The following is a 24,893-nucleotide window of genomic DNA, read 5'->3' as shown; positions in this document are numbered from 1 at the left end:
TGAGAGAGCTTCGGGAGAGTTGAGAATGAGAGAGCTACGGGAAAGAGAGACAGAGAAGAAGAGAGTCACGGGGGTGGGGGACAAAGAAAAGGAAAAGAAATGAAGTTTGATGATTGACACGTGGCAAATTGAGGTGGTAATAACAACTTTTCCAATTATTTTGGGGGTGGTTGTAACAGGATACCCAACTTAAGGCACATACATCGCTGGCGGAATTTAGAAAGTGGAATGTTGCTGCAACCTATAGTGGTCATTCAGGTAAAGGGGGATGCGTTGTTGGTGACCTCCATAACTCAGAACGAAGGGGCAACATATAGTGGTCATTATAGGCATTTGTTTGAAGATACCAGGAAGCTTTTGAAAGAGTTCAAAGAATGGAAAGTTACGTTTGGTTGAAGAGAGACGAACAAGGTGGCCCACCGTCTTGCGAGGTTAGGTCTGTCTGTTGAGCACCTTGTTTCTTTGTCTGAAGAGCCTCTTGATGTAATTTCTAAATTATTATTAGAGGATAGTATTACTAGCTACTTGGTGCGGGACACTATTTTTCCCTTTGATCAGGTTGAAATCCCCAGCAAGGTTTTTATTGAGGCCCACTGTTAAGCACCTTATCTTTAATTTGTACGTTTTTTCAATGTTCAATGAATATCGTACCTTCTTCTTGAAAAAAAAAAAAAAAAAACTCCTTTCTTGATTCTTAAGATTTGAAATCAATAGAAGTGGCCTAAGTTTGTAACAATCAATCATTTTGGTCATTCCATAAAAAATTATGTCAAATAAGGACCAAAATGATAAAAATATTCTCAATTAATCAATAATGGGCCAAATGAGATTTTTGTCATTTTATCCTTATTTAATGGAGATTTTTTTACCAACTAAAGTAAAGAATTATGCTAATCTTAGAGATTATTTTAAATTAGATACGTTAGGCATGCCAAATATTTGTGTAATCCAAAATGTAAGCCGTGGAAAGACATCAAACGTGATGAATAATAATCAAGACATACGTCAACGTCCCTTGAATATTATATACAGCTCGATCGATGGACGTGGGATTCTGCAATCTGCATATCTGTATGGTATGTTTGGTATCCAGAAGGGACGGGACATAATGGAATGAGATCAGACAGGACGGGATGGAACAGAGAAGGAGCAAACGGTACCTATACAACACTCAACGTGTACGTGTCGTCGCCCCCACGTCAACACTTGGGAGGAGAGACACTAGAATTTGGGAACCCATTTTATTACTTAATTAGCCACGTATGCATGGACCATACTAATTTAAGGGCTTAAATGTTAAAATGATCCGGTTTTAGTCAATGGGCCAACTTAATTTTTGTGTTTTTAATTTGGCCAATTTGGTCTTCGTATTTATCTTCGTTAGCCAATTAAGAATATTTCCATCTAAATTTTGTAAAAAAAATTATAAATTTATTTATTGATTTAAAATATTTAAAATTAAATAAAATTAAAAACTAAGGTAGGGTTACAATACAGGCCATCGTCTTGAAACAATTTTCTACTTAATAAAATAATCACCTGAAAATATAATAAAATCCTTCAATTCCCACAACCCATTATTCTAATCTTCTTGAAAAATGCTTCAAATCATCAGAAAGATTCAAACTTTACAAATTATTACAAGTAATTTTGACCCAAAAGAGAAGGAACAGAAAACAAATGCTTGAATTAGAGAGCGGCATAGAGCCTTTGTACTCTGCTTTTCTGGACTAATGAAGATTGAAGAGAGAGCATGGAGCCTTTGTTATCCAGTTCCCACCCACTTGCTACAATTACAAAACTACCCTCCAAACTTGAGTTTTCCCAAGCCAAGCACGAATCTGGAACCTTACATGATCCGGGAATCCGTAAATCATATCCGTTTATCGTGCATTGTACGGTCATAAAATAATTTTAAATAATTTTATTTAAAATTAAATACAAACAGTATCTAACAAAAGGATAACCGCACGATATACAATAAACGGATACGATTTACAAATTCTCAAAATTCTCACTAAAAGGATCCGGAGAAAATCCTGTTGGGCCAAACACAATTTACAAGATGTCAAGATCCATGTAGGAGCTCAAATGACAAAAACATTTTCTAATACAATTTTCAATTTTTTTTGTGGCTAAACATTTTATGGTGAAATAAGATGAATGGACAATCGGTCAATGTGCTTATGCAGCTATGCTTTTATCTTGTGAAAAGAGAAATGAAGAGAAGTTAACCTTTATATTTTGCGTAGTGCTATTTATGCACTTTTTTTTTAACTTCCTAGATATTTTTGTTAATTTTTATTCGTTGATCTTTTTTAATTTATTCAATTCGACGAATGAAAATTGAGAAAATGTGTAAGAATAAAAAATAAGTGTGTGAACAACACCACGCTATATTTAATTGCCAAATTGAATCAACGAAAAATGTTTTCTCTTTTGAAATAGAAGAAGAGATTCTATGTTCGAATTTAACTACTCCATTCATAGAAAAAGTATGTTGTTCTTCATTTTCCTCTGTAATTGGAAATTGTTCTTAGATGTGAAAGTAAAGAGGTGTGTGGTTGATAAACAACAAAAATTATTGTGTTTTTTCAAGAAGTGATAGCATTACTTCATTGATTATCATAAAAATACATTGCTCCAGTGACCAAGACATTGATCTAGGTGCATTTGCACAAACAAGCAATTAGAGTAAAACTTCTACACGACAATCACAAGCACAAGCGTCGCCACTACAAAGCTGTCATAGGAACAATATATCATATCTATATCATGGCACACACCGGTCATTTTCGAAGAGCAAAGTCACATAAAGTCATTACTAAAAGATAAAACCACATTATGCTGTCAATGAAAAACAAGACCACAACGCTCACTAGGTGAGACAACACCTGCTAAACGCAGTACAAACAAAACCTACACTAATTCCATTTTCTCTCCTTACACTCTTAGAAAAGAAGAAAAATGTAAAAGAATGTGTGAAAGTAAAAAAACACTAAATCTTGATAAGAAACCTCCTATATAGGAATCCGGTTCCTCATCGGATCCTCTTGGTGAGGATTTTAAAGATCCGTAAATCGTGTATGTTCATCGTACATCGTGCGGTCAAAAATTATTCTAAATATTTTTATTTAAAATTAAACACAAACAGTATCCGACAAAAACTAACCGCACGATGTATGATGAACGGACACGATGCATGGATTCCTAAGTTCCTCAGGATATCACTGTCAACCATCCTATTTTCTTGCCAGGTGGGATCTTGCTATCCTTCACGTACTCCACTAGGTGATGCGAGACTCTCAGAATTCCATGGCCATAAAAGACCCAAAACCTAAGAAAAATAATGAGCTTTGAAAATATGACATTGGAAGTGGACCTGGTGCTTCTTCCATCCAAGTGTGATTCTTTTTTTTCATGATGTCCAACCTCATGCTCACTTGCACTTCCAAATTCAATCATTCAACCACCACAAACTCCTTCCTTCAACTGTTCAACAGTTGGACATACAAAATTTTCAGTTCTGTGAAGTTGAACTGAAAATTTCTCTGGAAATCAATAATTTGTTGGTGAAATTTACTAACTTTCTATGGTTTTTTAGTTCACCAATGAGTGCTCTCAACTGGGTAGTTCACTGATCAAGCAATAAAATTTTCCTCCTCAATCTTTATACAAAGTTTGCTGAATATCCTGTGTTTTCATGCCATATTTACTGATTATATGAAGCTTTTGAAACATGGGTTTTAGAAAAGTTTGAGACTTTACTGTGAGGAATTGCTGCAGAGGGAAAAAAAATGAGGGGTGCTGTAGTTTTGCCACTGCAATTTCTGATATGGGTTTTCCTCACTAGCTGCTTTTACTGCCAGAAGCCTTCTGTGGTGAATATTGGAGCAATTTTTAGTTTTAACTCGGTTATTGGTAGAGTTGCAAAGACAGCCATGGAAGCTGCACTCTCTGATGTTAATGCAGACCCAAGAATTCTCAGTGGGACGGAGCTGAGGTTGCTTAAGGAGAATACAAATTCTAGTGTGTTCTTGGGATCCGTTGAAGGTACTTAATTGATCGGTATTCTTGCTTCTGCGTATGAATATCATTACTTGTTCCAGTTTATAGCTGTAGTGGTTGTTCTTTTCTATGGTGAAATTTTGATTTTAGCAACTCTTATGGTGCATTCGGACGAGGGACATTCAAATTTGTTAGGAATGTAGAAAAAAATTTGGATAGAGGGATTTGTAAATGACTTTATGCAATCCATTTGAGGGAACTTTCAAGTGATTCCTTGAAAGGTGTCATTGGAAAGTCATTTGTTTAGTGCTTCATAGTGTTTTAGTAGTAGTTTTGCAGTGATTGAGTAGTTCATCGCTAGTGTTCTTGTAAGACAATGTATAGGACATTCTCAGGTTGCTATGACTCCATATTATATGGAAACCTCTTGTATTTGTTGTAGATTTGAAGTTCCAAAACACGTGGAATCAATCGCTAATTTGCTCACCTCTGCTCTGATTAGTTTAAGATTTCTTTCACCACTATTAGCCCTTCATGAGCTCTGTTCTAGTCTTTCACATACATTTTCAATGGCACCGCGTCTAGTTTTAAAGTTAATTTCCTTTTAATATTTCCATATGTTGCGCTTCTTATCCTCTCCTGGGACATTTGTTATTCAATTTCACTCTGAATTGCAATCAATGTAACCCACATTTCTTAATGGCTCAATTTTTGTGAGCAGCTTTTCAGGTGCTTGACAAAAGTATAGTAGCCATAATCGGACCACAGACCTCTTCAATGGCTCATATGATCTCTGAAATTGCTAATGGTCTCCAAGTACCTCTTATCTCATATGCTGCCACTGATCCTACTCTTTCTGCTCTCCAATTCCCATTCTTTCTCCGAACTATACAAAGCGATGCTCACCAAATGGCTGCTATGGCTGGTTTGATTGATTTTTACGGGTGGAAAGAGGTTATTGCTGTCTTTGTGGATGACGATTATGGGAGGAATGGAATATCTGCTTTACATGATGAACTTGACAAAACAATGTCAAGGATTTCTCATAACTTGGCTTTGCCTGTCCAATATAATTTAAATGACATTGCTGATTTGCTCAATAAATCCAGATTTCTTGGCCCTCGTGTCTATATTGTTCATGTTGATCCCGATCCTAGGTTGAGAATCTTTACTGTCGCCAAAGAACTTCATATGATGACAAGCAATTATGTGTGGTTTGCAACAGATTGGCTTTCTACTACAGTAGATTCATTCTCTCCAATGAACCGAACTTCACTCGCTGCCCTTCAAGGTGTAGTTACTTTACGTAAGCATATCCCAGAGTCCAGTCGAAAGCGTGCATTTATGTCTAGGTGGAAAAAAATGCAGCAGGATGGCTTAGCAAGTTCTGAGTTAAATGTCTATGGACTTTACGCTTATGACACAGTTTGGGCTGTTGCACATTCGATTGAAAATTTTATGAATGAAAACAGAAATATCTCATTCTCTGCCCTTGATAAATTACTTGACATGAGACCATCTCAAATTCAGCTGGGCAAGCTTAAGGTCTTTGATGGTGGATCTCTTCTTCGTGAGAAGTTATTGGAGACAAATATGAGTGGCTTAACTGGTCATGTTGAATTTGATCAAGACAGAAGCCGTGCGAGTGGCATTTATGATATCATTAATTTTGATCAGATGAAAATTCGTACGGTTGGTTTTTGGACTTATTATTCAGGTTTTTCAGTTTCTCCCCCGGAAACTCTTAAAAGGGGAAGAAGTAGCTATTCTCCACTGGATCAGAAGCTTGACAATGTCACGTGGCCTGGTGGAAATACAGAAAGGCCACGCGGTTGGGAGATTGCCGATAATGAAAAACCATTGAGAATTGGAGTTCCAAAAAGAGTAAGCTTTGTTGATTTTGTTACAGAACGGAACAACAGCCATAAAATCGAAGGATACTGCATTGATGTGTTCAATGAAGCACTGAAGTTAGTCCCGTATGATGTTCCTTACAGATTTGAACCTTTTGGTAATGGCCGGTCCAATCCCAGTTATGATGAGCTTGTGAAGATGGTTGCAGAAAACGTAAGTAAACTTTACAGAGTTTAGAATTGGTCAATCCAAAGAAAACTTAAAATGTGACTGGTTTTTGGGGTGACATTAGTTGCCAATACATGGAAACATGATGTGAATAGGAGTCAACACATGCAAATAACTCAGAAGGATACAATGTCAAGTTCTGAAAACTTTAAATAGAAGTGGCGTGCCCGGAGTATCTATCTTGTCTTCTAATTGACATTTTGCACCAGGTGTTTGATGCAGCTGTTGGGGACATTGCAATTGTGAAAAACCGGACAATGATTGTGGATTTTTCTCAGCCCTATGTTATCACCGGGCTAGTGATAGTGGCACCTATTGACAATTCAAAGTCAAATGCTTGGGTGTTTCTCAAACCATTTTCATTGGAGATGTGGTGCGTTACTGCATCTTTCTTTGTGATAATTGCTGTGGTAATGTGGGTTCTTGAGCATCGAGTCAACAAAGATTTTCGGGGTCCCCCTAAGAGGCAGCTCGCTACAATCTTTACGTAAGTTTTCTGTATTTTGTAAATGGAGTCCATTGCAGTTCTTCTCGAAGATTAATATCTTGAGTACGATATCATTACTGCAAATGGATATTATTATGTACTTCTTTTAACTAAACCGATCATGTGGTTCTGACATCATTCGATCCTTTCATATTGCAGGTTCAGCTTTTCAACCCTATTTAAGAAAAATCGTAAGCAAATATTTGGGCTCTGCAGTCTAATAGTTCTTATTAACATGAATCCTAAAAGTTAGCTTGTTAAGCTCACATCTGTTAGATTACTAGTTTTCCACTTGCATATTTTTAATAGTTTAGCAGTATGTAACCGTTTCCTCGTTAGTTCATATTCTTATTGAAAGATTGAAGAAAATTAGCCTGCACTGATCCTGTTCGACCATCCCATTCAAATCACATTTTAGTAAAGTATATACTTTCTTATCAATCACAGAAGAAGATACTGTGAGCCCGCTTGGGCGAATGGTGATGGTGATATGGCTTTTCCTATTGATGGTGATCACGTCAAGCTATACTGCAAGCTTGACTTCAATCCTTACAGTTCAGCAGCTTTCGATACCCATCACTGGAATTGATAGTTTGATTGCAAGCAATTGGCCTATAGGCTACCAAGTAGGGTCATTTGCTTATAGCTATCTGACTGATAGCCTCTACATTCATAGCTCGAGACTTGTTCCACTAGGCTCCCCAGAGGAGTATGAAACTGCACTGCGAAAAGGGCCGGATGATGGAGGGGTGGCAGCTATTATAGATGAGCTTACTTATGTTGAATTATTTCTTTCAAGTCAAACTGATTTCGGAATTATTGGTGACACATTTACGAGGAGCGGATGGGGATTTGTAAGTACCTTTGTCTTTCACATTAGATATTACGTTTCTGGTGTGGTTGCTCACTTAAACGAACATCTGAATTCTAAAATGATTATTGTTTATGATTATTCTCTATAAGTTTTGTTTACTGAGTATTGTGTTATGGCCTTTTCTTATCTTTATTCACTACATGAATTAGGCCTTTCCAAGAGATTCTCCCCTTGCTGTTGACATTTCCTCTGCAATCTTGAAACTTTCGGAGAGTGGAACACTTCAGAAGATTCATGAGAAATGGTTCTGCAAGATGGGTTGTCGTGGTGACAAGAAGCTGGAGTCCGACGAGTCTAACCAACTCCACTTGATAAGCTTCTGGGGTCTATACCTATTATGTGGCGCCTTCACTCTCGCTGCGCTTGTAATCTTTCTGCTGCGAGTGATACACCAATTTGTCCGCTACAAGAAGCAGCGCGCAAACCATCTCTCTTCATCGTTGTCATCAAGCTCGTGGAGTTCTCGATGGTCTCAGGTCATGAACTTTGTTGACTTCATCGACGAGAAGGAAGAAGCAATAAAAAAAATGTACGCTCAGGGTGACAGTACTCAAGGTCAGGTTAGCTGATAAATACTTAGATCATGAAAGAACAAGCTTACTTATGTTAGTTCAACTTGAGTGTTCTGATGATCATTTACTATATTACAAACAAATTAAAATAGCATGTATATACATCACTTTTCCCCTAATATTTCATTGAGAAATAGTTTTGTGAACATTTGAGTTGGTTACAAAATACACCCTGAGGCTTGGCATCGTTTTCAAAAAGGCAGGACGCTTTTATTTTTTTCACTTTACCACATGAAATACTCACACGTTAATAACTCCCAAGTCATTTTTGTTCACAACCACAAGCCTCAAGGGCGTATTTTGTAATTAGGTCTAAAATTTTCTTGGATTATGGAATTTTACTGGCAACTTTGAATTTTGCCAAATGGTTTTGTCAGAAACATTGTTGAGAGAGATGGGTTTCCATTCTAACAAGATTCATTGTTCAAGAAGGAATAATTTAACATGCAGTATCCTGAATCCTGATATCTCCGTTGTTGTTGATGCTGCGGTGTTATGCCTTTATTGCTCTGTTATCGGCAGCCATTTTGCTTTGCACATGACTAGATTTTCCCACCCAACAAAAAGTAAAAGTATAAAACTTCCCTTTCACGGGACTTGGCCACATTCATTTACTTTGTACTATCACCGATAACGGTCATATATGTTGTAGTGACATCTAACAAACCAGTATGTCTGTCAATGGGTGATTGTATTAAGTATTCACTACCATACTAGTAATAAGTGGCCATAGGTCTTGTTCAGATTTACTTATACACACACACACACACACAATTGCTTTGATTAATTCGGGTGCAGACTTGAATTGTATCCAAGAAGGATTAATTCCTACTAAATATTTTCATAAGTCAACAGAAATACTTAGTGCTGCTAACCAGTCACCAATGCCATTAAAATATGAAATACCTAAAGCACATGTTTGTCAAAACAATATTTGTTTTGAAGCAGTCAAGTGGTGGGACAAGTTCAACTATCAGAATATCATTGACCTGGTCCTCTTTGAATTTCCCATTGATCCAATTTTAACCCCAATAGGAGTTCAAACTACACCAACAAAGGCGTTGCAAGAAATTCCAGAACAATTCTTATCAGACAATAATTCTTCATATATATATATATATATATATCGTGTTTCTGTTAGTCCACAAGTTGATTACTACACATGATAAGATATACATACTATTTATGATAAATGTGAAAAGTTATCATCTTAATAATATATATTTGTTGAACATCGTTAATCGCTTTTAAATGTGCAGGGAGCTTAAGGGGAGGGATCCCCATTTTTTCAAAAAAAATGGGGACACGCTCCCCACCGTTAGATTGACTTTAATGAAATTGTGTGGTTGAGATTAAAACACAGGCCATAGAATCTCAACCACAGGATTTCATTTAATTCAAATTCAACGGTGGAGATCCCTCCCCTTAAGCAATTCCTTTAAATGTGTTAGTTAAATACACATCGTGAAACATGTGGTCTGAAATTGACCCTTTTGTATCCTATAATTACAGATCAGTTTAAGAATAGCTTTGGTTGGTGCAGATATGGCAATATGCTTTGCATACACACAGCTGAAGTTGGATGCTTTTGTCGTGTTTGACATGTCCTTCTACTGCATACACACAGCTGAAAAGTTACCAATCACCTTTGCATTCACTGAAGTTGGATGCTTTTGTCGTGTTTGACATGTCCTTCTACTATTTGAAAAGTATTTTCGGACCATCTCCAATTTATGGATAAAACTTAAAATATAAATTTTAAAACTCTCCAAATCATTTTTAATTATTGGCCTAAAATAAGCTTGGGAGAAAATATATTTTTAGGCTAAATGCTCTTCTGAATTTAAGCTCGATTTAAATTATTCTGGACCCACAAAACTGTCATATTTCAAACATTTTTTTGTTTTTTTACTTATAATCTAACGGCTATGATCAAATGAGATCAAATATAAAAAAGGTCGTACCCAGTGCACAAGGCTCCCGCTTTACGCAGGGTCTGGGAGAAGTGAATGTCGGCTAGCCTTACCCCCATTTATGAAGAGGCTGCTCCCAAGTCTCGAACCCGAGACCTACCGCTCATGGGCGAAGGCACTTGCCATCGCACCAAGTGCGACCAAATGAGATCAAATATAATGGTAAAAAAAAAAAGATTTGATGGCCCAAAATTAAATTTGGCGTCTAAAATAATTTAAGAAAATTATGTAAATCAAATTTAACTTAAAACTTTATAAATACCTATGTATTTGTATGATTTTTAATTACTTATCGGAATTTAAATATAAATATAATTTAAATTAAAATGTTCATAAAAATAAATTAAGATAATCTATAAATTTTATTTTCAAAAAAGTTACCCAAAAAAAAAAAGAATTAGGCTAAAATCATTATTTAATAATTTTAGACTAAAATTTTTAGCTATAAGGGTTGGAGGAGAAAAACAGTTTCTGGGTTATAACTTAAAATTTTTTGGCTTAAATTTTTAAGCTTTATCTCCAAGGGTGGGAGGTGGTCTTAACAGAGAACAACTTACCTACACATATGGAAAGTTATTATACTAATCTGAACTAATAACATGATATCATGTGTTTTAAGTTCGTGGTTTCACGTGATTAGTTCGAGACATTTTTATTTTAAAATTTTATTTGACTTTTTTATGTAAGTTATTCTCTTAACAAGCCAAATAAGGATTTTAAAATAGCAATGTCTCAAAGCAGTTATGTGACATCATATGAAACACTTTTAACACGTAACATCATATTATTAGTTTAGAATGTCAAAATGACCTCGCAAGTGTGTCAGTAACTCAAGCTCCTAACAATAAAATTTTTATGCTTCCAAAAAAAAAAAAACAATAAAATTTTTATCCGCAATGGAAGCGCCAAGCATCACCTAAGTTTTTCTTGTGACAGTGACAAAAAGCAGTCACGCCTGTGACTTATTGAACCAAGTTGAAAAAGGTGGTGATTTCAGGTCATGTTATTTTGATGTTTTTGTTTCTTGTGGAGAAAAGAACGTTTATGTCCGTTGTGGAGAAAAGAAGGGGAATTGCTTGGCTTAGTCTCAGATATTTTGTAATTTTGTTGCACTTTGAGGTGACAACTGTTCAGCCAACGACCTTTCAAATTCGTAGAAAATATGACCAAGTGTCGTGTGAACAAAATGATAGCGAAGGAAGTGGATCATCTCTTGAGTTCAGGATGGGGATCATTCTGAACAGCTTATTTAGACCGTTGAATTTTGATTCAACGATTTTAAAAAAAAAAATCTCTTTAAAAGTTATAATAATTGCAGTCGATGAATCAAGTTTAAATGGACCAGATGAGTTACTCATGAGGATTCTCATTCTAAGCTCAAGAGAGGATCGAGTTCCTATAGCAAAAACCCAAAAAAGAACACAAGGATTGTGAAAGGAACACATGCTACACGTTGGCTTCTTTTTTACGGAAGATTGTCTGGAAAATACTGATTATTCACCTTTAATTAATCATGCTTTGCTTAAAGTTTTGCCATAAATTCATTTTTGACCAGGCTTTTGTCACTCCCTTCCGTTCTGTTGGGAGATTCTTCAAATAAGCTTATCAAGGATTGGTTTTCGTTATGTTTTTACTTTAGAGAAGAGTGTGTGCGTAATAGATGTTTTGAGGATAATGTTATTTACGCACTTATTTTTATTTCATACATACTTTTGTTAATATTTTTTTCTTTGATCATCTTTAATTCATTTAAGTTGATGATTGAAAATTAAGAAGAATGTATGAGAAGTAAAAATGAATGTGTCGAAAGCACTATCCTATTTTGATTCTTTAAAACTTAGATATTTTATTTATTCCCATTCAATATTTTATTTGTTGTCATCATACAGTCTAATCTAATCAACTACTTAGTGAGCCAAGTCTTTGTAGTCGTTTTCCAAAACTTTGGTAGATGCAAGAACTCTTCTTATATTTGCCATAACTAAAATCAAAGTACAAAATTATATTGTCTCGTACAAAATTAGGTTTTGTTATCTTGTTAGAGCAATATATTTGTTTTCTTCAACAAGTTTGAATCTCCCTATTAGTTATACTTAGGGATGGGTAACGGTTATGGTGGACGGGTAACCGCGGTTATTTATCCATAACTGTTTATTCTCATGTCCGCATAACCGTTTACCCATTGGGTAATTGTTTAAAAGGTTATACTCATACCCATAACCGTTTATAAATGGTTAACCATACCCATAACCGTGTACCCATTTAACCGTAACCGTTTAGTAGCCGTTTACCCATTTTCATTTTTAAACCTGTTTATCCTTTCTTTTTTACCATTTACTCATTTTTCACCCGTCTACATGTTTTTTAACAACTTGAAAATTAAAAAAGAAAAATTTGTCATAATTTTCTTTTTCTAACAATTAAATACCGTTATAGATACATTCATCATACATTTCCACATTTTAATTTTTTAAGTCCTTATATCATTCTCATAATTGAAATAATAGTTTACAGACGATATTTTTAACTGTTAGCAATGAAGGTAATATAAAATTTGCTAAGTATTCTTGGGTTACGAAAACTGTTAAAATACAGTATTCTTGGGTTATTTAACTCGGAATGTAAAATATTAACATAATATATATAATGGACCATGAAATTTAAAGTGGTTAAGGAAAACTATATTATATTAGCTATAGAAATCATGCACTATAGTCAATAACATTGATCCAAGTTTTGTCCGATATGAAACATGGTTTATGTTAATTTTACATATATAAAATAAATGGGTAAATGGTTACCCATTTATAACCACAGTTAATACCCTTAAACGTCCTTTTAAATTTCACGGGTAAACGGTTATACCCATAACCGTTTATTTATCTAAACGGTTACCTATAACCGTAACCGTAAAATTTAAATAGACGGCTAACCGCGGTTACCCATAACCAATGGGTATTTACCCACCCCTAGTTATACTTGTGACTAGGTTATTAAGATATAGTGGTGTGTGGGTCCTATTGCACTGTCTGGTGTGCCCACCCTTTACATGGTTGTTCACAAATTTAATACCCTCTGTCTCGTGGCCATTTTCTTCTGTTCTACCTTGGTACCAGATTAAAGGTCCTACTTCCCATGTCAATGAAGGAAAAGATTCTTTTTATTTTATTTTAATAAAAGAATAATTGAAAAGAGTCTTTTTATTTTATTTTATTCCGAACACCTCCGGCCGTTTCACGGCAAACGGACGTTATAAAAACGTTCCTCTCATCTTCTATTTCATGTTCATACCTAGATCGGAGTCTAGGGGTTGTTTTACAGTCGGCCGGAGCTGTAGAAGCTCCGGCGTTCGTCTCCGACTTCCACAGTTCCGATAATTTCGCGATAATATCGAAATTATGACGAAAACCCCTTGGATACCACTTAGAATATCGGGTTAACGAAAATTCGATAATATCGGCGATATATCGCCGATATTATCAATATTTTCTTCCATGGTTAGAGCAATATATTTGTTTTCTTCAACAAGTTTGAATCTCCCTATTAGTTATACTTAGGGATGAGTAACGGTTATGGTGGGTGGATAACCGCGGTTATTTATCCATAACCGTTTATTCTCATATCCGCATAACCGTTTACCCGTTGGGTAATTGTTTAAACAGTTATACTCATACCCATAACCGTTTATAAACGGTTAACCATACCCATAACCGTGTACCTATTTAACCGTAACCGTTTAGTACCCATTTACCCATTTATCATTTTTAAACCCGTTTATCCTTTCTTTTTTACCATTTACTCATTTTTCACCCTCTACGTGTTTTTTAACAACTTGAAAATTAAAAAAGAAAAATTTGTCATAATTTTCTTTTTCTAACAATTAAACACCGTTATAGATACATTCATTATACATTTCCGCATTTTAATTTTTTAAATCTTTATATCATTCTCATAATTGAAATAATAGTTTACAGACGATATTTTTAACTGTTACCAATGAAGGTAATATAAAATTTGCTAAGTATTCTTAGGTTACGAAAACTGTTAAAAGACAGTATTCTTGGGTTTTAACTCGGAATGTAAAATATTAACATAATATATATAATGGACCATGAAATTTAAAGTGGTTAAGGAAAACTATATTATATTAGCTATAGAAATCATGCACTATAGTCAATAACATTGATCTAAGTTTTGTCCGATAGGAAACATGGTTTATGTTAATTTTACATATATAAAATAAATGGGTAAATGGTTACCCATAACCGTAACCGTGAAATTTAAATGGACGGGTAACCGCGGTTACCCATAACCGATGGGTATTTGCCTATCCCTAATTATACTTGTGACTAGGTTATTAAGATCAAGGATTTAAATATCGAAATATCGGCGAAATATTTTCGTTTTTTTGAGTTACCGATATTTTAACAAGTATCCAATGAGTTTTCGTCAAAATATCGTGATATTATCGATAATATCGCGATATGACATCCAAAAATTCTTAAAATTTTCTGAAAAGTCTCAATTTTGAGACTAAAGGGATTCGAACCCCCTCCCATTTGACTCTTAACGCCTTAACCACCATATCACTTATGTTGTTGTGATAATATGCTACTATATTTATATATATTGTTTGTTTTGAATTCTTTTTACAAGAAACAAATTTGCACATATTCCAAATTTTTTGTGGTATTATATTTTAAATTGTGTCAATTAATTACTTAGTCAATGGCATGTGGTTTTTAATTTTCTATTTTTTATTTGGTCACTTACATGGTAGGGCTGGAAAAAATTCCCGAAAATCCCAAACCAAACCGAAAAAGTCCCAAACCCAAACCGAAAAATCCCAAACCAAAACCATCCTGAAGTTCGGGAATCCCATCCCGAAAAATACCGAAATTTTCGATATGGGATTGGTTTCCAAATCCCATTTGTTTGGTAATCCCGAAAAATACCGAAGTATTCGGTTTCCTATTGACTTTTGGGTTTTGGTTCTTGAAAACCATTGCCATGGTTGCTACTACTCTTCACAATACACTTACTCTACAAATAGAGATGATGAAGATAGTGAAAATTTTGAACCTCATAGGAACTCTATGTGGTACTAAGTCACTCATGTATCTTACCATGCAATGTATAACGTGTAAAATATTGTACTAATTCATTATATATAAATGATTATGGTGTGTTTAAACTTCTTTCATTAATTACTACATATTTTCTACATTCACAATGTTTGCCAGCTCGCTATATAATCAACTTAAATCAGTTAAATCCATCATGCAATGCATTTCCTTCCAATTTGTTGTGATAAACTAATAGATAATTGACTAAATAAACATCCTGCAAAGTTTCAATAAAAATTTCCAAGTTTTTCTTACAATTTCCGTGGTTTCCATGTAATTTTTATCGATATCGATATTATCCCGATATTTCCATCGATATTTCCATCGATATTTCCGTGTTTTCGGACTACCGATATTTCCGATATTACCGATATTTTCTTCCTTGATTAAGATATAGTGGTGTGTCGGTCCCATTGCACTGTCTGGTGTCCCCACCCTTTACATGGTTGTTCACAAATTTAATACCCTCTGTCTTGTGGCCATTTTCTTCTGTTCTACCTTGGTACCAGATGAAAGGTCCTACTTCCCATGTCAATGAAGGACAAGATTCTTTTTATTTTATTTTAATAAAAGAATAATTGAATTAAACGAGTTGAATGACACATAAGATTTGGTTGTCGAACTACAATGGTAGCCTTACTCTTTATACATGCACAAGACGGTAAGAAAAAGCCAAGACCCCGAAATTGGTATGGACAGTGGCTCCCCCAAGAATTGAATGCACAAAATAGCATGCATTAAATTGCCATTTCCATTTACCTCTTTCCCAATAACCAACAATTTGAGTATTCATCAAGGAAGAGCTAAGCTAACCACATGTTAGAAATTGTGGATGAATACAATTGTCCAAGTTTTGGGGGGCTTGAATTCATTGGAGAAACAAACAAGTGAAAAATATAATATATACTTTGGACATGCATGTGGTTGTGATCACATGGCCTATATAGAGTACACGGATTTTTTTTTTTTTTTTTAGTATCTATAGATGCTAAGTGATGATACATATTTGATCGTTAAGTGTGATGTGACGATCTTTGATCGCTCAATTGAAGTAATTGAATAAAATCTAACAATCAAATGTGTCGACACTAAATGTATGTACGTAGCAAAGAAAAAGCTCACAAATCCGTGCCAAGTTTGATATAGGTACTTAATAATCATGAAGATTAAGTATGAATGTGTACGTGTGAATGGTGGTCACGGATTTTGACAGCTTCATTTTGGACCACATTTCCTCTCTCAATTCATTTTTCATCACAGAATCTGTTATTTTGCTGGGTTGCCAAGCTTGCTTCACAACACATTAAATTGGCAGTATTAAATTATTAATGTCCCCCCACCCATGACATAGATATTTATGGTATTAATTATAACTAAGAAAGTTGAAATAAAAATTTACAGCATCTTGGATTTTTGACACAATCACTTACTTTAGATAAAATGGTTCGTAAAACATACAAGTTTGTAGGTTTATATGACATTCACTTGGTAACTAAAGTTCGACTCTCACCTTTTTTTTTCTTGTCATTTAAAAAAAAAAAACTCGAGAAAAAGAAAATTCTTGTGTTAACATCAAGAACTTGATTACAATAACTATATGGTATATAGAAAAACAGTAGAAATGGTCTTGAAATGTCTTTCAATTTGGGATAGCATCTATTCTTCTTTCCTTATAATCCTAGTTTGTGTTCATATAAGTTGAATTGGAATTCAATGCCAAATCTCACTAATAAGGAACAATTTGTGGCCAAATTAATTTGCCTTATGAAATGTCATACTCCATGGTAGGGTCTAATCCCCTCTAGGATTCTCTCCCAAATTTAAAACTGAAATAAACTATAATATAGTGGGTTTTGATTTCTTGTTGGAAAAATTATACTGGGTCTTGGTCAAATGTTTCTTTATACTTAATTCTCATGTTTACACAACATAATGCACACATACGTCACATATGGCAAATTCTATACAATTTAACATGGTTTTTTTTTTTTTTTTTAAGTTGTGGGTTGCTCTAATAGTTAGTATATTCTTTTCGATTGATTGCGTCCCTAATTCAAAGAATTTTGAATATTGAAAAGACAAGTTACGTTGTGTGCCATTTTGATGAATGACAAAATTATAGTTAAATAAAAGATTTTTTAGCCAAAATGATTTCTGATATTGGCATAACTCCTTACTTTTGTCTTTAACATTGAAAATCGATAGAGTGATCCTTGAGTTTGTCCACTGTCAATCATTTTAGTCATTCCGTAAAAAATCTCAGTTACATGGAAATGCAAGTGGAAGGGTTGATTAAACAAAAATATTCTTAATTTAATAGAGATTTTTCACGGAATAACTAGAATAATTGACCGTAGACAAACTCATGATTACTTCTATTGATTTTCAATCTCGAGAACCAAAATAAAGAGTTATGTTAATCTCAAGAATCAAGATGAAGAGTTATGTCAATCTGAAAAACCTTCTCATATTTTGGTTTGACGAGTTTTGAGGACTTGGATTGTTTGCCCTCCCATCCCATACCATTCTCATGCCCTCCTCTATTCTGTGGTCATGGTTAAACCACGTCAACATTTTATATTGATTTTTTTATAAAAATAATAAGACAAAAAATAATAGAAATATAAAATATTAACGTGACTTAACTATGATCACAAAATATAGAAGGACATAAGAGGGTATGAGATGGGCAGAGCAGACAATCCAAGTCTATTGATCAGAGCCACTATAATGTCAACTTGCGGATAGCCAATTATATGATACAGACTATATACATATAAAATAAACAATAAATATCCCATAAATGAAAAGCCGGAAGGCGATTCTTTACTTGTGGTTGGAAGACTGTTGTGGGAAGACAGAGGTGTGATACTTCGAGAGAAACAGCATATGCAGCTGCATATTTTCAGTCTTTAAGCTGTTGAAAGCTAAAGCTTTACGTTTACTCAACTTTGGCTCTTCAGGTATCTAAAAATGCTATCTTCTTCCACTCAACTTCTTCTGGAAAATCTTTTTGTTTAAGGCTGATTTTGTTTTATTTTAATTTTTTGTGTACTTTTATGTGCTGCATGTGGTTTGCTTCTCCAACTTGTTCATATAAATATTTGGTATGTTATACTGTTTGGGAATTGAGATTCCTGGCTTGTTTTGGTAATGATGGTAGTTTAGTACACTGATTAGCCGTACAAAATTGGAGTTTTTGAGTAAAACCCATGTTAAAATTGTTCTTCTGGTTCCCATTTGGGTATTAATTTTTAGAATCCAGGTGGTTTAAGCCATTATTCAAGAGGATTTTAATTGGTTTTATTATTATTTTTTTTAATAGGAGGTTTTGAGTAAAATTCATGTTCAAGTTTGTTCTTCTGGTTCCCATTTGGGTATCAATTTCAAGAATCCAAGGTGTTCTAAGACAATATTAAAGTGGAATTTTAATTGGGTTTTTGCTGCAAAATCTTGGTGTTCAAGGTAAATTATATATTTGGATTATCTTCCGAGAATTTTGGAACCCATGATGTTAATCTTCAATCTGCCATTCTTTACAGTTCTTTGTCATGTTTGATTCACTGCCTAGTCCAAGCTGAAGACTTGACAAGATTTCGACCGGCGGTTGCAGGGATTTCTGTAGGCATGGAGGTCTTACTGATGAACAGGCCTACTGGCCATGTATGCAAGACAAGAACACTGCTTGCATTGATCTTGTGTATGTGGGTGTCCATGCAAGTGATGGCTGGGACAGAAAATGCTACGCATTCGTCTGCAAGGCCGAGTTCTCTGAATTTTGGAGCTCTGTTTACTTTCAATTCGGTTATTGGGAGGGCAGCCAAACCGGCAATTTTAGCTGCAATTGATGATGTCAATTCTGATCAAAGCGTTCTTCGTGGGACGAAATTGAAGATTATTCTCCATGACACGAATTGCAGTGGATTTCTTGGAACTGTTGAAGGTATTTCCTGCAACTTGATTCTACAACCTGCTTCTTTTATAGTCTACTAAGTTGCAGTTTCCTTCAGTTTTGGGGAGTGGAAAAACAAGCTCCTACTAAATAAGAAACCAGATATTAGAGCAAGCTGCTGCTGATTTCATTTATCAAATTAGTTGCCATCCTAATGATGATTTTTTCTGTTTTGTTGCCGGAAAAGTTCAGATTTCTGGCATTGCGTGTTTTTTAAAACAAAAGGCCTACCCAAAAAATTTCAATCCTACATGCTGTAGTTTGTAATGTTGATAGGATATCTCGAGTCTCATAGTTCTTGTTCGCACATTTTGTTTCTTACTGGTGTTTTGATTTTCTTTTCCTGCTAAAAGCTCTAAGCCCGTACCATTATTGTTAAGAATGCTAGATGATCAGAGTCTCGCAATACTAGTCCTTGGTTCTATGTATTTGCATTATGATCTGTAAATGGATTGTTTTGTATGATTCTTCCTGCTTGAGCACTGTAGTTCGAATTTTGTTGGCGTTACCATGTCCTTGTGTCAGAACGGATAAATTTATAGATATTATTGTTATCCATGCTTCACTCTGTCTTAAAACTAAAAATTAAAGTGATGTCTTTCTCATTGCAGCTCTGGAGCTGATTGAAAACGATGTGGTTGCTGCAATCGGCCCACAATCCTCCGGAATAGCTCATGTCATATCCCATGTTGTTAATGAGCTCCATGTACCACTTCTATCATTTGGAGCAACAGACCCCTCTCTTGCTGCTCTGCAATACCCATATTTTGTCCGAACCACACAGAGTGACTATTTCCAAATGTATGCAGTTGCTGATTTAGTTGAGTATTTTGGATGGAGAGAAGTAATAGCAATCTTTGTAGATGATGATTGTGGCAGAAATGGGATTTCTATACTAGGCGATGCCTTGGCGACGAAGCGTTCTAAGATCTCATACAAGGCTGCCTTCTCTCCTGGAGCCCCCAAAAGTGATATCAATGAATTGTTGGTGGGAGTGAACCTTATGGAATCTCGGGTTTATATTGTACATGTTAATCCTGACTCCGGTTTAACAATTTTCTCCATTGCCAAGGCACTTGGAATGATGACCAGTGGCTACGTCTGGATTGCAACGGATTGGCTTCCTTCTCATTTGGATTCACTAAATCCCCCTGGCCCCGACACAATGAATCTATTACAAGGGGTTGTTGCTCTTCGTCATCATACCCCAGATACTGATCTCAAAAAGCGCTTTATGTCTAGATGGAGCAAATTGAAACATGAAGGGACTCCAAGCTTCAATTCTTATGCGCTCTATGCATATGACTCTATTTGGCTAGCAGCCCGTGCTCTTGATGTTTTCTTCAACGAAGGTGGGAATGTATCTTTCTCTAATGACCCAAGGTTGAAAGACACAAATCGAAGCACACTGCATTTAACATCACTCCGTATTTTTGATGGAGGCCAAAAATACCTACAGACGATTCTTAAGATGAACTTCACAGGTATAAGTGGTCAGATTGAATTTGATCAAGATAAATATCTAGTTCGTCCAGCATATGACATTCTGAATATTGGAGGAACTGGTTCCCGTAGAGTTGGCTATTGGTCAAATTCTACTGGTCTCTCAGTCACTGCTCCAGAGATATTATATAAGAAGCCATCCAATAGGAATACCACTGCTCAACTTTATGGCGTTATATGGCCTGGTGAAGTTACAGCTACTCCTCGGGGATGGGTATTTCCCAACAATGGCAGGCCACTGCGAATTGGAGTGCCTTATCGAGTAAGTTACAAAGATTTTGTGGCTAAAGACAAGAGCCCTCCAGGGGTCAGAGGATACTGTATTGATGTCTTTGAAGCTGCTGTAAACTTGTTGCCGTATGCTGTGCCACGGATGTATATGTTGTATGGAGATGGTAAGAGGAATCCTGAGTACAGCAGTCTTGTAGCCCAGGTTGCGCAAAATGTGAGTATCTAGGTTAAATTTTAGCATTTTGATTAGAGGTGAACAGAATCACCTTTATATACAGTTTTGTCTAACCAGAACTTTGATTTGCTCATTTCCTTTTTCTTTTTCAGAACTTTGATGCAGCTGTTGGAGATGTTACAATTACTACTAATAGGACAAGAATAGTTGATTTTACGCAGCCTTACATGGAATCGGGACTTGTTGTAGTTGTTCCTGTCAAAGAGGCAAAATCAAACCCTTGGGCTTTCCTCAAGCCATTTACTTATCAGATGTGGTTGGTCACAGGTGCCTTCTTCCTTTTAGTGGGAGCTGTTGTTTGGATTCTTGAGCACCGGATTAATCATGAGTTCCGTGGTCCACCGAGCCAACAGCTCATGACCATTTTTTGGTTAGTATGTTTTACATCATTATGGCCATTGATAAGTGCCTATACGAGTACTTTTACTGATACTGCTTTTGATTTGCAGGTTTAGTTTCTCCACAATGTTTTTCTCACACAGTATGTACTTCATGCTTAATCCTCCTTTATCTCGTGAATGCAACTCGTAATATTAACTACTAATATTCTTTGCGACTTGGATTTGGTGCAGGAGAGAACACTGTGAGCACCCTGGGACGGCTGGTGCTGATTATATGGTTATTTGTAGTGTTAATTATCAATTCCAGCTACACGGCTAGTTTGACTTCAATTCTCACGGTGCAACAGCTGACGTCACGGATTGAAGGGATTGACAGCTTGATATCAAGTAATGATCGAATCGGAGTTCAAGACGGGTCATTCGCTTGGAGGTATTTGATTGATGAGATGAACATAGCGGAATCTAGACTCGTTAAGTTGAAAGACATGGAAGCCTATATTAAAGCCCTCACGGATGGACCAAGACGTGGTGGGGTAGCTGCCATCGTTGATGAGCTTCCTTACATTGAGTTGTTCATGTCCAACACCAAATGCGCATTCAGGACTGTAGGGCAGGAGTTTACCAAAAGCGGATGGGGATTCGTAAGTATTTATACATTTAGATTTGAGAAAATGATTACTCTGACCATGAAATGCTGATCTTTAACATTATCGTTAAAAATTCAGTGTTTCGGTTTTAATTTTATTGAATGATGCATTTGTCAGTTAGGAATTCACAACAGCCACAATTTTGTTTTATTCTCATATTTAGTTGCCTTGTCTCAGGCATTCCAAAGGGATTCTCCTCTTGCTGTTGACTTGTCGACTGCGATTCTTCAACTCTCAGAGAACGGCGAGCTACAAAAGATCCATAATAAGTGGCTTACGCACAACGAGTGCTCTACTCAACTCACTGAAGTTGATGCAGACCAGCTATCTCTGACAAGCTTTTGGGGCCTGTTTCTTATCTGCGGTATTGCATGCTTCCTTGCTCTTGCGGTGTTCTTCTGTAGAATCCTTTGTCAATACCGCAGATTTACCCCAGAGCCTGTGGAAGCGGACGCTGAGGAGATTGGACCTACCAACACGAGATCTAGACGCTCACTTGGGTCAACCAGTTTCAAGGGTCTTATGGTCTTTGTAGATAAGAAAGAAGCAGAGATCAAGCACATGCTTAAGCGAAAAACTAGTGATAGTAAGCACGAAGCTAGCCCGAGCACTGATGGGCAGCTGCATTCGCCTTTGTGAGGAAGATTTGCTTTCGGCTGGATGATTCTGCAGTGCTCCCTCGGCATTTAGGCGGTAAAACCAACACTGTTAATCAAATTTTATCTTTATACTAATTATATTCACGCCTTGTGCCATAAGCTAGGTATTTAGAATAACATTACATGGTTTATAGAACGAGAAGAAAAATTTGCTAGTTTTAGACCATTTTGTATCTTAAACAATAATGCTCTTACTCCTTATTTCAACTGAAGGAGGGAGTTCCAGGAATTGTGGATTAATCTTTTTCCATTTTTCCTTGTGAAATGAAATTTCCCTTGAATATGATTGTGAATAGAATGTTTTGCTCGAAACCTTTCTACGGTTTACTGTAAATTCTAGTGTTCGGGGAGGAAGATTCAAACTCGAATGCCACATGGCACGTTGCACTGGCTAATTGGCCTAACCCACCTTTTGCTTTCCCCTCAAACTTGAATGAAGGAACAAGTAGTATATTCATCAATCTTGGTAGCAATCAGTTCCATACCATCCAAGTTTACTTTTATTTTCATAAGTTGTATTTTTATTTTATTTTCTCACGTTAGTCATGACAACGACACATGAATTGAAATTGGAACATCCTAACATGCAGTTTATCATACTATTAGTTCCATCAAGAAAACGAGTTGGAAGTCTACCTCAATCATCTGAGGTTGGTGGTGCTACAAGGTTATATTATTTTGGAATTTGGAGTGTACTAATTTAAGATGTATATAATAATAATCTCTGAAATGCTAGACTGCTTGTGACCTACCTGTATTTCAAAATCTGAAAACCCAGAAACCAGATTAATTAGTCCCGATTTATGATTTCCTTCATTACAGATAAGTAATTATGTTAGTAATTACGAAGATGATTTGCACAAACCTTTTTTAGCCTCTCGGATTTTCTTCTTTATTTCTGGCCACAAAATTGTATAAATATGACGAAAACAAGAACATAATTAAACATGAGTATAGGACAAGGTGTGTGTTTATCATTTCTCCGTGATTATTTGATGTGCATAATTCCAAATACTATAGTGAAAAGTATTTTTCAACTTACAAATCTGAAATACTGGTGTGATATTTCAAAATTTAAAGGAAAACCAACCATTAACATTTGTTTTGTTTCAAATTTTCTTTTGGTACCATCAATCATTTCCCTTACTAATCGTTAGGCGGTGTTTAATTATAGGCTTCTTTTTTTTTTTTTTTTTTTTTTGAGTAATATTATTCATACCATGTTTTTATATCATATTTCTATGTCACTTTAGGTTGCATATGCTGTGGACAATCACATTATTTGAAAAATTTGCAAAACCTAAGAAAATGAAGGAGAAAGATTCCTCGTATACCACAAGCATAATTTAATTAACTAGTTTTTATTAATTATTAGTTTATTAAATAATGAACTAAATTTAAAAATCTGATTAATTCAAATGATTTGGCTATCTACATCAAATGCCCACATCAAATGCCACCTAAGGTGGTATGAAAATGTGGTACACAAATATGGTATGAATAACATTATTCTTTTTTTCTTTTTGTTAAAATGATCTTTGAGATTGACATAACTCCTCACTTGGTTCTTGAGATTTGAAATCGATAGAAGTGATCCCTAAGTTTGTCTATCATCAACATTTTGGTCGTTCCATATAAAATTATGTTAAATAAGGATTAATGTGACAAAAATATCCTCAATTAATAAACAATGGCTCCAATGAGATTTTTGTCATTTTATCTTTATTTAATAGAATTTTTTCACAGGAGGACCAAGATGATTGATCGTGGACAAACACAGGGACCACTTCTATCGATTTCAAATTTCAAGGATCAAAACAAGGAATTCTGCTAATTACAGGAACTATTTTGGTTGAAAAGCTTTAATTATATCCAAAATACTGGCGTTCACTCAAAATAGTACTGCTCAATGTTTTCTTAGTTGCAATTAACAAATTTTCACTATTCAAATCATCACGGAGTGGTCCAATGGTTGCGGGTAAATTCCAGACTCGTATTCCACACGACACGTCCTGAAATCGATTCTTGCCATTGATGAATCGCACAATGATGGCCAGGGGAGACTAAAATACTTTTGTGGGTCTTTCAGGCCCCGAAAGGATGGACAGCCGTGATAAAGTCACAAGCTAATTTCTTTTATAAAATAAAAAATATATATTCACTACTCACATATCATAACGAGAATGATTAATTTTCTTAATCA

General features: G+C 35.4%; 2 protein-coding genes across 4 annotated transcripts; both read left to right on the top strand.

Annotated features, from left to right (window-relative positions):
* The first annotated feature begins 3,277 nt into the window (after positions 1 to 3,277).
* On the top strand, positions 3,278 to 8,169 carry LOC103442919 (glutamate receptor 3.7). Its single transcript, XM_029107867.2, has 6 exons — positions 3,278 to 4,053; positions 4,730 to 6,075; positions 6,300 to 6,577; positions 6,737 to 6,768; positions 7,025 to 7,431; positions 7,601 to 8,169. Exons 1-6 carry the CDS (start codon positions 3,798 to 3,800, stop codon positions 8,018 to 8,020), a joined length of 2,739 nt encoding a protein of 912 aa, XP_028963700.1. The 5' UTR covers positions 3,278 to 3,797; the 3' UTR covers positions 8,021 to 8,169.
* A 9,671-nt stretch (positions 8,170 to 17,840) lies between these two features.
* On the top strand, positions 17,841 to 22,973 carry LOC103411266 (glutamate receptor 3.4-like). Of its 3 annotated transcripts, XM_029107864.2 has the most exons (8): positions 17,924 to 18,085; positions 18,448 to 18,587; positions 18,665 to 19,065; positions 19,686 to 21,022; positions 21,136 to 21,413; positions 21,493 to 21,524; positions 21,616 to 22,025; positions 22,209 to 22,973. In XM_029107864.2, the coding sequence occupies exons 3-8, from the start codon at positions 18,750 to 18,752 to the stop codon at positions 22,668 to 22,670; spliced, it is 2,835 nt and encodes a 944-aa protein (XP_028963697.1). In that variant the 5' UTR covers positions 17,924 to 18,085; positions 18,448 to 18,587; positions 18,665 to 18,749; the 3' UTR covers positions 22,671 to 22,973. The 3 variants fall into 3 exon arrangements, with proteins under 3 accessions (XP_028963698.1, XP_008348134.2, XP_028963697.1); XM_029107865.2 differs by lacking the exon at positions 18,448 to 18,587 and having other exon boundaries at positions 17,841 to 18,085; positions 18,736 to 19,065; XM_008349912.4 differs by lacking the exon at positions 18,448 to 18,587 and having other exon boundaries at positions 17,881 to 18,085.
* The last annotated feature ends 1,920 nt before the right edge of the window (positions 22,974 to 24,893 follow it).

The sequence above is a fragment of the Malus domestica genome, chromosome 09 (genome assembly GCF_042453785.1).
Source record: "Malus domestica chromosome 09, GDT2T_hap1".
Taxonomy (NCBI): domain Eukaryota; kingdom Viridiplantae; phylum Streptophyta; class Magnoliopsida; order Rosales; family Rosaceae; genus Malus; species Malus domestica.
This window is presented reverse-complemented; position numbering and strand designations above follow the sequence as displayed.